General features: G+C 49.9%; 1 protein-coding gene across 2 annotated transcripts in view; it reads right to left on the bottom strand.

Moving 5' to 3' along the window:
• KHDRBS3 (KH RNA binding domain containing, signal transduction associated 3) overlaps positions 1 to 11,880 on the bottom strand; it is a 139,717-nt gene extending 127,837 nt beyond the window's left edge. The window contains exon 1 of one of the 2 annotated variants that reach the window (XM_074353124.1): positions 11,339 to 11,880. In XM_074353124.1, the coding sequence (XP_074209225.1) occupies positions 11,339 to 11,426 (88 nt within the window). In that variant the 5' untranslated portion in view covers positions 11,427 to 11,880. Of the gene's footprint in view, positions 1 to 10,279; positions 10,418 to 11,338 lie in introns of those variants that run through there. The other variant, XM_074353125.1, reaches the window with a different exon arrangement.
• Between the last annotated feature and the right edge of the window lie 2,826 nt (positions 11,881 to 14,706).

Genomic DNA, 14,706 nt, shown 5'->3' with positions numbered 1-14,706 from the left:
AACCATATTACCATGACAAGAAAACCACCGTCAGGAGTTTTACAAAATTATTTTTTCTCAGTACTACTTCACATATTGTGCCTGTCATGCTTTTAAAAGACTCAAATACGGACCTCAAAAAAATTAACAAGTCACAAGAAATCGATATCCAAAAGATCTGTATGAGAGAATCGTGGCCCGTGACACAAACAGCTGACAGTCATCGTTCATCCCTCCGTCCACGCAACCGCCCGGGCCCAGCGCGGGCAGCACGGTAACCGGACACAAGGCCGGCCCTCCCCCCGAGGCCCAGCACCTGCTCACACGCCGTGTGCGGCTGCTCTTCTGCTGCCACGGCAGAGCTGAGCAGAACGTCCAGCCCGCAGGATATTTATTATTTGGCCTTTTAGAGAAAAAGTTTGCTGGCTCTCAGCTTAGAGTCTCACATGAAGACAATGGTGACACGTCTACAGAAACACATCCACCTCCCGCCCTGTGGGGGTAAGGCCCCGGCAGCCTGACACCCCAGCAGCCCAGAGCCTGGTTTTTAAATTTGTCCCAGTCCACACTAAAAGATTCCAGGGCACCTTGGAAGAAACGGCAGGTTCCAGAGCCGGGGCAGAGCAAGGATAGCCTGGAATAAGGTCCTACTGGAAAGTAAAAACATACTCAAAAAAATGTATGGAATGACCCTCTCAACAGGACCCAGGAGCCAGGGTAAAGCTGGGACAGCCAAGCATCAACCTACACAGTGGCAGCAAAGGACTAAACCAACTGAATTAGGAAGAATCCTGAATTGACACACACAGCTGACGGAGGAGGGAGAGAGGGAGGGAAGAAGGAAAAAGAAGAAAACGAAAATGCTCCCTTTCAGTAGAATGTCAACCAACAAATGGAGCTGGAGCGTCTGAGTTAGAAAACTGCCATTTCACAGCCATCGCAGCAATGGTCAATGCAGGTCAAACCATTAACAGATCCTCGAATTCATGAGGAAATTTAATAAGGAGTATTTGCACAGTCTCAGAGCATCTCCCCACAAAAGAATAAGGTGCAAAAGGAAACTGGTAACTTTCCAGTGGAGAAAACTGGCACCACCTTAACCAAGTGACCAAATCCAACACCTTCAGTCGCGACCCTGCGCGCCTGCTGCTCTGATGCACTGAGGACACCACCCCACCTCAGCGCAGCTCCTGCCGGAAGAGGGCCCAGGAGGAATCTGAGTTTAAGGAAATGTTAGACGCCCCAAATTGGGAGACAGTCCACGAAAGCCTGGCCTGTGCAGTATTCAGAAAATGTGTGCCGTGAAAAGGAAGATGGAGGAGTTGTTCCAAATAAAGAGACAGAAGGCTCGACAACTAAATGAAATGTGTGGTCCTGAGCTGGATCCTATGAAGACAAGACGGGGACACTGGCGCTAGCAGCACGTGGATGCGAAAGAACTGAAACAGCAGGTCGCTTCCCAACTGTCATCACTGCTCCCTGTGACCACAGTCATGGAGGAGAGGCCCTTATTCTTGGGAAGTACACGCCAAAGTACTTAGCTGCTTGGGTAAAGGCAGAAAACATACCTTAGTCTCAAATGAGTCTTGAAAATACACAGGCACAGAATGGTAAAGCAAACGTGGAAAAATGCTAGCAACCGGTGAATCCTACTGGGTATACAAGGGTTCTAAGCACTATTCTTTTAATTCTTCTTAAGTTTAAAATTGTTTCCAAATAAAAATTTTTATGTCAGGGGGAAAAAATGGGAGGGGGAGTGGAAAGGGGAAGACAGACAAACAACTACAACACACCACGACAGGTAGGAATGTGAAGGTGTTACGGAAACATGGGAGACTAAGATTAATAATCTGGAAGAGCCAGAAAACATACTTGCCCCTCCTGAGTCTGTTCCCTTGCCTGCAATGCTTCCTGCATCCAGCTAATTCCTGTTCGAAAAAGACTTCTTGAGAAAGCCCACCCTGGTCCTGAGACAAGCAAGATGTGATTCTCTGGGCCCCTAAAGCCCGAATGCGTTCTTCTGCCGCAGCACCGAACACACTCTTAAAACTGTTCCCTCTACGTTTGTCTCCCCGGCGTTACACGTTCCCTGACCAACGTGAAGCTGCGGATGACAGCAGCGGCCACTATTTACTGTACGTGCCACATGCCACGCACGACACCAAACAACTCTGCACACGTACTTCCTTAAAACTCCACAAACACTCCACAGGGACTTCATTTATTTATTATCCCCATTTTACAGTCATGGAAACTGAGACTGAGAGGCATTAGCGTATCCAAAGTCACAACACAGAGAAGTGGCAGAGCTCAGATGTGAACTCAAGTTTGTCTGATTTAAAACTGTGTTCGTAACTACTCTTTTTAACCAGATAGTCTGAATCTTATCTCAGGATCACTTTAGTTAGCTGTGGCTTGCACATATGAAGCAAACAAAAGGTATGAGCGATTTTTCTAAGCATTTCACTTCCGTTTGTGTTCCCCGAGGACATTCAGCCTGAAGGCAAGGGTGACGGGGAACCAGTCCTAGAAAGTCACTGGCAGACCCACTGCACTGGTGGGCGACTAAGAGCTGATGTGTGAAAAAATAAGGCAAAAGAAACAGAAACATAAAGGCATAATTATCTCATATTAGATAAAAAATATATTCTATGTGTTAAAATTTTTTAGTAAAATTAATGTAAAATCATTGTCACCTCACCCTAATGCCTTACGAGCAGGTACTCCTGCCACGCGCGGAAAAGGGAAGACGGGCTCAGAGAAGTAAGTGGCTCAGAACAAGCAGTTCAGGTGAGCAGCGCAGACGCTCAGCAGCCACGAGCTGGGGGGGGAGCGAAAGAGCCCTCACCACACAGTGCCTGGAGCTGGTCGCGCCCCTGGGCCCACTCAAGTCAGCACACAAGGGAGGCAAGAGGGAGCAGGAGCTTCCAGGCCGGCCGACAAAGCTCTCTTCACAACGGCTCGCTTCCTTACACAAAGAATCTGACTCATATACTCCAATGCAAATAACTGTCAGGACTGTAATCTTCCCTAACAAAATAAACAGATTACAATGGCCAGCAGCCATAAGTCAGACTACCCTAACACTTCCCTTAAAATTTTTTCAATCCAATGCTTTTGAAATATTTTTTTCTTTAGGGCATAGTAAACTCTATAATGTAAGTGAGTTTCATGACCCTGAACAAGCTATATACCTCTCCAGTCTCCATTTCTTTGTCTGCCAAATAAGAACAACAAAACAACTTCACAAAGCGGTCACCAGGATTAAAGGAGGTCGTGTGTGAAGAACCCTGCAGCAATGCCAGGCACCCCTCAGGTGCAAGAACTGCTGGCTACAAAACAGACACAGGTCGCTGACTTTCTGAAAATGCTGGTTAGAGATATGCAAGGTTAGTCTCAGTAGGTGAATAGCAAAAGCAATGCGAACCTGTTGACTGATCCAGACTAACACTGGTCCAGTGAGGAGAGAAGAGGGCGACCTGGCTATGCGGAGCGCCATCTAGTGGGAGAAGAGCAGAGCGCAGAGGGTGTGAGCAACTGAGGCAGATGAAGAATAAGGAAAAGTGACGAGGATGCAGATCGTCCCTCCTCCTCATTGTCATTTCTCCGTGGGAGCCTGAACCAACAGTGACCCCAAGTGTAAGATTTGTATCAAAAAGAGAGATCAAAAAGGGTGCTCTCACAGACTCTCGCTCTTTCTCATACCACAGAAGAACATCAATAATGTGCCAGGAACACCTTTTAAAGTCCTTAAAATAGCAGCAGGGGCTGATTGGTGAAAAATTATGGAAATGTAAAAAATTACGGAAATTTACAGCTTACCAATTCAGAGAGAGCTATCCTGTGCTTGTGGAGAGAGGCTGCTGAGTGTCCAGACACGTTTTAAGATGTGCAGTCATAAAACTGTTTATGGAAGCTTCATTTGTTAATGGAAGCTTCAGGTGCTGCATCTCGAATAGCGTCATAAAAGTCAATCAGAGATGCTGCTAATTTTGTACGTGATATTAATGAAAGAGGCTTCCTAAAGAATGAGTTCTCCCTCAGTATTTCCAGGATTAGAAAGCTAAAATCATTTTAATAACACAAAATTACCCTAAGGAGTGAAACTGGATGATTTATGTATTAAGTTATTATTATATACTTTTATGTCTGCAAAGTGATGCCAATACACACACACCTGTCTCAGGCAATTCTGTGAAATGAGCAGGTAACGTCTGTCTAGCACCGATGATGTGTTAGACACTGTACTTACCTCACATCTAAACCTACTACCCCACAAAGGAGGTACAAAGTCTCCAATTTGGAAACTGAAGCTCCAAGAAGTGAGGTGACCAGTACTGGGTGACAGACGAGAAAGCCCGAGCCTCCCACAGTCACGCGGCTCCTTCAGCAGCTCCTCCCGTGTGAAGTAACAGCATCGCCCATGTACACGCGTCGGCCAGACTTCCTGTGCTGCCAGCGGTCACCTCGTTCCCGCCCCGTGTGGTCATGCCACTACCTGCTCCTCTGTACAGTACGCCCTCGGCCCTGCTCCCAGATCATCCGTCCAATACCAGGCAGTTAATTTTAAGAGCTGCATGACAGACATTTTCCCAGGGGAGTCACACATGCAAAGCCAGTCACAGTGAAAGCTCCCACCTCTGCCCGGTGCTCACAGGTAAACCCGGGTCTGGACTCCTGGGGCGGACAGAGATCTGAACCACTTACTAGCTAACTGACCTGGGGCAAATTATTTGACCTTCCTGTCCTCAGTTTTCTCATCTATAAAATAAGGTAAAATGATTTACTCTTTTAAGACTGTTAGAAGAATTCAATGAAATAATGTACATAAAGCATCTTACCCAGAAAAGGTTCTCGATAAATGGTAACTACTGTCATTAACAACTGCAGTGTTCAAACACATGTTCAAACACACACTCCGCCGCTTCAGAGTCAAAACCATCATCCGAGAGAATATGTTCTTGTATGTTCGTGGCACTTTTTTTTCTTTTATGAGCCTACTTTGAGAAGATGGAGAGTTTGTAAACATACCATAAACTGGCTATAGATTCCTGATATCATTCCCATTGCTTCTGTGATAGACAATTAAAATACTAAGAGGTTCCTTCAAGAGAGGCAAAGCTTTATCAAGAATCTGACTTACCAATTTTCAGTGAAGTTTTCCTATTTTCTCCTTGACTACTGAAATACACATAATTAAAAATCCTTACTTTGAATGCTCGCTGAAGATTGAAAAGTATTGCTGGAGAACACAGGAGAAAAGAGAGATTGCCTTTTTGGTAAAACACACTTTTGGGAACCTCTTTTAAAAATTCATCATCACCAGTGGAACTTCTTAACTGGCTTTTACTATAACGAAACTTTTATTTAAAAACAAACAACAATGTTGGGTTCTGTCCTTTTGTCTTTTTTCTTTAAGTATTCTATCAAAACACTGCAGACAGGATTTAAAAGTTCAGCTTGACTACTTACAGCTGAGCACCAGGACTGAGCAAGTCACTTTACCCTCTGGAGCCTCCGATGCCTCATTTGAAAAAACAAAGGAGGCAGACAGGATAAAACCACCTACCTTGCAAGATCATGTGAGGACTGGAGGTAATGCACAGGAAGCAGCTGGCACAGAGGCCCTCGATTTGGCAGCTTTTATTCCAATCATTATCCCCAGTGCTCAGGAACAGTCTGCTGCTATTTTTTTGGTAAAACACATAAAGCTTTCTATCTGCACTTAGTGGGGATGATGACCACAAGCAAAGGGTCTTGTGACGTGGAAGTTGCTGCTGGCCTCCCACCCCTGATCTCAAGCGCTCCTTGGGCTCCGGGGCTCCGTCTGGCATCTGGGGTTGAAGATTAACTCCTTCAGGTGAGGAGGCTTATTCGGTAAGTGACAAAGGCCTCCCAATTTCTGGTTTAAATCTGTCATAAGAAAGCTCATTCTGAGTTTAGGGAAGGAGAGCTAATTGTACTGGAGTACACTGGCCGGTAAGTTCCTCAAGAAAGAATGAAAGTAAATCACCACCTCAACGCAAAGCAGATCCAACAGCATCTTCCCGTCACCTCGTGAGAAGGATCCGCTGCTCCACCGGGTTACAGAGCCCGGGGAGGTTCTCGGGCTTGATGAGCACTGCATCTCACTCAGAACCTCCTTCGCTTCTGTCCGCAGAGGGCGCCTGTCTGCCTCCCTCCCCCCACTCAGGTGCCCTGAAGAGGTAAGGAGCAAAGCCCTCCACCGACTGCTGAACTCCAGGTACACTAACTCCTCTACTTTTATGAGAATTAAAACACAACACTGAAGCGAAGGCTGGAGCTTGCGAGGGCTACGCACCAAGAATTCTACGAGGTGCTGAAGACAGAGAGGTGTGAGACCAGCCTCGCCTCCCAAGCAGCCCCCTTTCCCAGGGAAGACGAAGAGCGCCGACCAGACAGTTTGGTGAGGACCACACCGTCAGAGAGCAGGCGCCGCGGGCCTCGGGAGACAGGAAGCGGGCGCTCTGCGTCTGGGGGAGGAGTCAGAGGGGAGACCTCCGGCAGAGCCGTGAAGGACAAAGTGTAACATGGGTGCGGTATAACTCATCTTCCAATCCCAGCACAGGCCAGAGAGAAAAGAACAAACTGCACATAAGAGGCCAGAGTTTTAATCCTGCTTCGGTCACTAACAAATTGTACCATCACACAGTCTCACCCTCTATATATCCGAGGCTCAGTGTGATATGGTAAAGAACAGGCTTGGACAAGAATAAACCCAGAACACTCCCTCGGACATTTCAAAGGGTGCCATTCTGGGTCGGCCACTCTAGTGGCTGGAGTCTCGGCTTCTACAACTGAAAAATTAGGCTAACAGCACCAACCTTTCTGAGCGGTTACCAGCAGTGAGATCACAGGCGTGACCGGGCACGGAGAAGTACCTTGAAAATGTTCCTAGACTGATATTAAATCTAAACCACCCAGTCACTAAATATTTCAAAATGATGGTGGAAGGACTTGGAAAGGAGAGGGCTCACTCATTCTGATGCAGAGAGGGCAGGAGGTCCTCGAGAGCAGAGACTGCTTTCCTCTCCACCTCCAGGACCAGCGCACGTGCCATGCGTGGTAGACTCTCAATGCACCTGCTCCTGATGTCCAGACACCACAACATAGTACTTCTCAATCGCTGGATCCCTTTGAGTCATAACACATTACAGAAAACGCAGAAATGCCTTATCTAAAAATGTGAGTCATCACATTCATTTTCTTACAAACACAAAACCTGATAACCCTAAGAAAAACGATTACAAACTACCAACCACGTCTTTCTCTGGATGAAGCAGAGGACTGCACGCTGGGGCACGAAGGCACCACACCTAAACATAATTCTGCAGTTTTCATTCTCACTCTTCTCTCTTACTTTACACGCCTGACAACACTCAAGGAAATAAAAAAAAATTCCAAAAGAGGTTCCCAAAAATGAAACTCTAAGCCATTAAGTTTTGTTGCACAAAGAGAAGCATGTAAGGCAAGATAGTGATCCTTCCTTTACCACATTTACCCCTCACGTATGTCCTGAGTAGCGCTAAGAACCCTATTATTAGAGAAACTGATGCAATACGAAAAATACATGTTTTGAAATACCAACAAAGAAATGTATCTGAACACAAATAGATCACCGTAATCTTGAATCCTCTGCTCCACTTCCTCTTGTAACCAATCACTAAATATAACTTGGCAGTGAACCAGTCACCAATCCATATATTATATCAGATAATTAAAAATACAGGGTTATGTAATCTTATTTAATGGTTACTTGGCTTGGACTGAAAACCATCCAAAGCAATACCAGAGAACTGGATTAAATTATAATGCGTAAGACATTTCTGAAGATGTTTTTCAGTAAGAGTCAGCACATCCCATACTAGCAAGTATAACAGAAAACACGGAATGCTACTTTCATCTCCAATTAACCTCCTTGGCAAGAACTGCAAAGTCAACTCATTCCACAGGCCCTGGTGTGCTGGGGGCAGGGCGGGGGGACAGCAAGACCTGTTTTATTTGGTTCGGTTTTAAGAGCAATTAAACATCATCCATTACTTTGGGTGGAGAAACAAAAGCACTCAATATTTGGGGGGTGAGGGAAAGGAGACCCAACCATCCTGAGAAAATAAAGTCAGGAACTAATGCCACCATGAAACACAAGCCTGGACAAAGTGTAAAAGCCGAACTATGTCAGCACAGACACTGGCGTCTTGATGTGATCCCAGCTGAAATTCTTACTTACAGATTACTAGAAAGCTGATCAACGTTTATAAACACTGAATTTTTAAAGAATGACTACACCTCATTTATAAACTGTTTCATTATCATAATGTGTTGATTACTAAAGTCATATATTGGTCACCAGAGGGCTTTAGCTTACAAATGCCTCTTGATCTGAGCACTAAAATCCTCTAGGATAAATCTACTGTGGATGTTTACTGCTTTAAAGACGACCACTAGACAAGCACAGAGAGCAACTTTTTTAGAAAATCAAGATGAGTCAACAGGACACAAGCATATTAGTTGTATGGATTTCTACAGGGTTTCAAATCAGTGAGTGAAGTGTTTTGGTTCCATCTTTGGGGGATGGCAGAAGTCATGAGAACAATGGCCTCCTGAGACCAAAGACCCAAGTTCAAATTAACCCTCGGTTACCCAGGAGCTCGCATACGTGTGCTCCTCCGCCCCCACCCTGAAAGATGGAGACATCAACGTCTGCCTCACTAGGGTGCAATCGAGGGGACAGAAATAGACAGCGTGTGCCCAACGAGCCTCGGCAACTTTAAAACACCTTGCAAACTGCGGCACTGTTACCATTTGGAGGTGACAATCACCAGGTCTATCTATCGGACGCCAGCCCACAATAAATATGGGTGCGCACTGCTGACACCCCAGCACCTTGCAAGTTAGTGCCCAAATACCGATCCCAGCAGCGAGATTCAGAACATCTGAAAAAACAGGTGCCTTCTTGAGAGGCAAACAGTCAAAACTGTAGCTAAAAAAAGTATAAAAGTGCTTTCGTCTAGCCAATCACAAGAGATTATCAGAGTTAAAATCAAAGCTTCCTAATAACCATTCAAATTCAGATTTAAGACATTGTTTTAGAGATGTAACTTTGGAGTTACATAACAGAGCATAATTAATATTTTAAATGATAGGGCTTTGCACTCTAGATCCCAGCCTATGGTTCAGGGGGAAAACATTCTGGTCGGAAGTCATCTAAATTAACAGTAATGAGAGCTTCTGAGCAGCTCTTCTTTCCTCCTCCACATAACTGTTCACTATAAGAAATGTGCTTCTTACAAGAATTACGTTTTCGATGGAAAAGTAAGGTAATCAAGTTTATAGTACATAAAAAAAAACACTAAATGGCAACACTAAACCCAATACCTCTCAAATAACTGGAAGCCAGTACCACTAGTAAAAACACAAAAACCAAAAGAATTTTTAATGTATGAGCAGAATGAACGTACTACAGCAACATGGCACAGAAAAATAATTCTGACTTGTCAAATAAAAGAACTCACTATGCTTTCTTAATTGAGTACAACCTAACCTGTGATTCAGCTTCTTTATTAAGAAAAATGCACTAGATTCCACAATCCAGAATATTTCCAATGCCAATGACCTCACACAACATACAAAGAAATCTCTCTCACAGAGATGACAGCCCAGCAGGCAACAAAAGATATATGTAAATCACAAAGAGCAAGGAGTATAAACCTAACTGTAGGAATGCTCAGAAGAGCACGGCAATAAAACTTAAAATCCCTCTTGCTTTGATGCACGCCCATTACTTTTTCACAAGCCCATTTTATTAAAGAAATAAAAATAAGCCCACAATTAAAATGAAATGGGAAAGCTCTGTGAACTGATCTCTGTTCAACAAATCAAATATCATGCTTAAATTCTTGGGGACTCTCCACCAGCAACCTCAGTTAACAACACACACACCCTACTCTGAAGAACTGGTAGCAAGACGCAAATACCGGGGTCGCTGTTCTAAAATATAGATATCTATATACACACAGAATATGTCTGCCTCATCTTTCACTTTCAACAATAAAAGAGCCAGGGCGAGCATTAAGATCAGCAGACCCAACTTAACTCGGAACCACAGATTGTCAAGGCACAGTGATTCATGCAAAAGGTAACAGATCTGACCAGATAATGTTTCAGCCATCACCCAGAGAGAAAGCAGACCCGCAGCTCCCAGACCCGTCTTTATCTGAAACACGTATTCCAGATACAGGAGGAATAAAGGGCTGCTCCCGGGAAGGCAGGCTTAATTTACCGTCCATCCCAGAAGATTACTCAGGAAGCCGGAGGAGGACTGAGCCAGGGAATGCTGTCCGGGGCAGGCACGCCTCCATCCACCCCTGTATCCTCAGTCTTGTACTTGCCAGGGCGGTTCACACCCTGAGCTGGCGAGAGCAGTGCTCAAATGGCACAGGAGGCAAGGACTCCTTGGCCAGAGTTCTGAACTCCCAGCCAGCCACCAATGAGGGTGACCCACCCAGAGCTCCCCAAAGAGAGGACAGGCAAGCAAAGGAGGGGGCCCTTATGTGGGCCTCTTCTCCCCTAATGACCCCCCGAGGGCCAGCCTGCAAGGCTTGGCGTGAGTTGCCCACCCCCAGGGAGAGCAGACTGCCTTATCAAGGCGGTTGGAGCCTGGACCCGACAGAAAGGGAGGAGTGGGAGGGAAAATTGGGCTCTGCCCACTGGGACCGCTGGTCCTCCTCCTCTAAACTGCCTGAGGTCTGACCCCCAAACCGCCTCCAAGGCCCTCAAACTTCACCAACAATCCAAGCACCTGTTCCCTTCACCTCTTCTGCATTTGATCTTCTCAAGTCCTTCCATTTTCCTCCAGCTCTTTCTTCAGTTCCTTAGACAAACCAAATGCACTAATTCCCCGAGTTCCCCCTACACCACCCTACTCTCCCCTCCAATGAGATCATTCAACCCCCGCCCCAACAAAGCCCCCAGATGTCCGCCGCCCCCCACTCAGTAGTTTCCCTTGGGTATCCTCGAGTCCCCAAAGGTATCCTTCAAGTCTCATCCAAACGCCCCAGCCTTCCTCCTTCCCGAGCCTCCCAAGTGCACACCCATCTCCGCTTTCCCCAGGTGTCCCGTATTCTCCTAGGTCCCCACCCAAATGCCCCCAGATTGCTACCTGGGTCTCCTCCAGTCGCCCCGAGGTCAACTGCGGGCCTGCCCCACAGTTCCGCCTCCCAAGCCCCCGAATTTCTACCCGGTCCCGACGCTCCCCGGGCCCCGAGCCCCCCGGACCGCCACTCCCCGGGCCCCCAACGGCCGCGGGCGACAGTTAACGGCCGGCGGCGCACGCCCTCACCTTGGTTCACCAGCCGCAGAGCGTGCGTGAAGGAGGGGTCCAGGGAGTCCTTCTCCGCCATCAGCTCCGGCAGGTACTTCTCCTCCATGCTCGCCGGCCGCCCGGGCCCGGGACGCGGACTCGAGGCGGGCGGGCGGGCAGCAGCCGCCCCGCAACCCCCGACCCCGCCCGCGCCCCAGCGGCGCGGAACCCGGGCCAGACGCGGCGGCCCGGGCGCGGCGGAGCCAAGCCCGGAGGTCGGCCCGGCGGCGGCGGCGGCGGCAGCGGCAGCGGCAGCGCGGGGCAGGAACCCGCCGCGCAGCCCGGGTCCCCGGGGGGTGGCCGCCGACAGCCCCGCGCTGGCGGCCGCTGCCTCCCGGACGCGGCCCCCGCGCTCCCTCCACGGGCCGAGGGGGAGCGGGCGCGGGCCGGCGCGGTCAGGCGGGCCCTCCGGCCGGGCCGGCAGTGCGCTCAGCGAGCCTGAGGCAGTCCCGGGCGAGCCCCGCCAGCCGGCGCCGGCACCCAGCTCAGCCGCGACCCGCACGCCGCGCGCAGCCCCGCGCTCTCTGAGCGGCCGCGCCGAGCGCCCGGCCCCGCCCGCCGCGCCTGCGCGCTGCGCCCCGCGCCTCTCCGGCCGCCCGCCGCGCCGCCTGGTGGGGCCTCTCCGGGCTGAGCGGCGTCCCGGTACCTCCCGCCTGCCTCGCGCTCGCCCGCAGCCTGGGGGCGCGAGGGGAGCCCCGCGACGCTGCTACCGCGTTACCAGACGCAGAGCCCAGAAAACTGAGGCCCAGAGAGGTCAAGCGGCTCGTCCAAGGTCACCCAGCGAGCGATCCCGGGAGGAGGGCTGCGCGCTCGGCCCCCGGGTCGGGTCAGCGGCCGGGCGTGGAGAGAGGACCGAGAGCAGCGCCCGGACTGGCCGCAGCGGGCTCTGGGGAAAGGCAACGGGGCGAGCCACCCTCTTCAAAGCTCTCTGGACTCCCCTAACTTATTTTGTTTTGCTCTCGCTCCTATTTGCTAGGAAATAACGCGGGCGCGCCGTCCTCCTTCCGCGCCTCCCGGCCTCGGAGCGCCATCCGCGGGGACCCTCGGTACCGAGGTCGATTACATAAAAGCGCGTGCCCTTCAGGTCGGCGCTGTCATCCCCTCTTGCCGCCGGGTTGTCATTCTCTTCGCGCATAAACTGGCTGTGGCCGGATGCGGAGGGGGAACTGCGCCCTGAGCCCGTCCCCTCTCGGGGACATTCCCCTGGACGCGCGTGGGTGCTGATGTCCTCTGTCCCTCTCCGCCCCCCCATCCCCAACACATCCTCCATCAGGCCGTTTTCAGATTCCCCGCCTGGGAGTAAATGGGAGTAAATGTCCCCCATCAGGCCAAGGACCCCGAGTCTGTCCTGCCTTTCCCCCCACCGAGTCCCCCCCTCAAGTGCTAGCCTTAATGTCACTGTCCCTAGACAGCCTTCCAGGACTTCCACAGCAAAACTGGTTACTGCTCTGCGTCCCACCAGCGCTGGTCAGGCCTTACTTAGGGAGATCATCTCACGGACAGGGCTAGAGTTTTGTCTTATGAGCAAGGGTCCCCAGCACCCAGTGCATTGGGACAGGTGTGGGGGCACCAGGAATAAGCCGTTGGCATGCCACTCCTCTGGGAGTGAATCTTCCTCCAGTCCCCCAGGCAACTGCCTGTATTTCTGATGCAGATGGAGGCAGCTCTACGCCCAAAGACACTTGGAGTGGAAATGAAGGCGCTCTAAGCTAAATCCCAGCCGGCAGTACAGCTTCCCTCATTCTTAAGCTCCCCCACCAGGCTGCCCCGGCTCCAGGTGTGGTGCCATTTCAGAGTACCTGTAAGAATCTTCTTCACGCCTCTCTGAATCTAAACTTGCAAGAGGCAGTCAGATGAGACAGTTAAATGCATGGCCTCTGGAACCGAACAGTGTGAATTTAGAATCCTGGCTCTGCTGCTCCCTAGCTGTATATCTTGCGCAGGTTACTTCACCTCTCTGTGCCTCAGTTTCTTCATCTGGAAAGTGGCAATAATAAAAGGACCTATTTCATAAGAGATTTGTGAAGATTAAATGTGTCAAATAACAAAATCCCCCAAACAGTCTTCAGGACGTAGTAAATATTTAGCTCTTCTTTGTTGGGTTTTCCCCCTTGGCATGGTTGCTCTCTGGGTCCTCTGAACCTCTCCTTCCCTCCGGCTGTAGCTCCCCGGGACAGAGTTGGTGGGATGTGCCTCGCCCCAGCGGACTCAGTTAAGGACTTGGGACAATATACCTCTGTTTCTGCCCGGGGCCCAGGGTGTGGCAGGACAGACAACAGTGTGGATGGCTACAGCCCCAGCTCCTCCCTGACCCACTGTGCACCCACCACTAAATAACCGCTCTGAGCTTCGGAGTCCGTATGTCCAAAACCCAGGTCATGCTAGCAGCCCTGGAGGGCAGTTGGAAGGAATTGTGGGCAAATGCTTCTTCCTTTACCATTAAAGTGGATGCACATACCTCTGGCTTCTATTCCTACATCACAGAACTTACATTCTAGGGCGTGAGCCCCTGACAGCCACTTTTTGAAGAAGGAAGAAAGAAGGAGAGAGTCTGGGACACGTAAGGAAGACGCGCCCCAGGAGAGGAGAATGGGGACCAGATGCTCAGCTGCTCTCCTCACCATGTGGTCTTAGAGTTTCCTTTTCGCTCAGACTTTCTGCCCCAGTGACAGTCCAGACCTTGAGTAATTGCTGTTTTTATTAAGCATTTACTAAGTGCCAGGCAGGATGCCAGGGGCTTTGCAACCACTGTTTTCAGTTCTCTCAACACCCTGTATGGAAGATACTACGTATCACCACTCACAAATGAGGAAACCAAGGCTCAGAGCACTGTGCTACCTTGCTTAAGTCCAACCGCTGTCAGTAAGGGATCCCAGCACTCCCTCCCCACCCCACCCCCGACTCTAAAGCCTCCTCTCCCTCCCTTCACTGTTCTGCCATCCCAGGTAGCAGTCTGGGACACTCGACTGGCTCTGTCCCTCCCACATTCAAACAGTTGGCAGACCCGTCTCACCAGCAGCTGGGGAGGAGGGCTGTACACAGGGAAGCTGACAGAAAAGGCACTGAATCTTCTGCTTCGGACCCTCCTTCTCCCGGAACCTTCCAAGAGGGCAGGTGCACAGCTCCACGAGTATCCATGCAGGGTCCTCCAGGGAGGGAGGAGACGAATGTCTCTGTGAGATGCTCAGGAAATTGTCCCCACCCACCAACCTGGCTGAGCCTTGGACCGCGGGGCCCCTCCTCGCCTTACTGCAGACCCTGATGGTCTTTCTGGGATGGCCAGCCTGCCAGCATTAACCCTCTGATCTCTTTGAAGGTGAGAACTCCGGGTGTTGGGAAAGGTGGTG

This window comes from Camelus bactrianus, chromosome 25, assembly GCF_048773025.1.
Source record: "Camelus bactrianus isolate YW-2024 breed Bactrian camel chromosome 25, ASM4877302v1, whole genome shotgun sequence".
Classification (NCBI taxonomy): domain Eukaryota; kingdom Metazoa; phylum Chordata; class Mammalia; order Artiodactyla; family Camelidae; genus Camelus; species Camelus bactrianus.
Note: the sequence above shows the minus strand (reverse complement) of the source record. Positions and strands in the feature narration are given on the sequence as shown.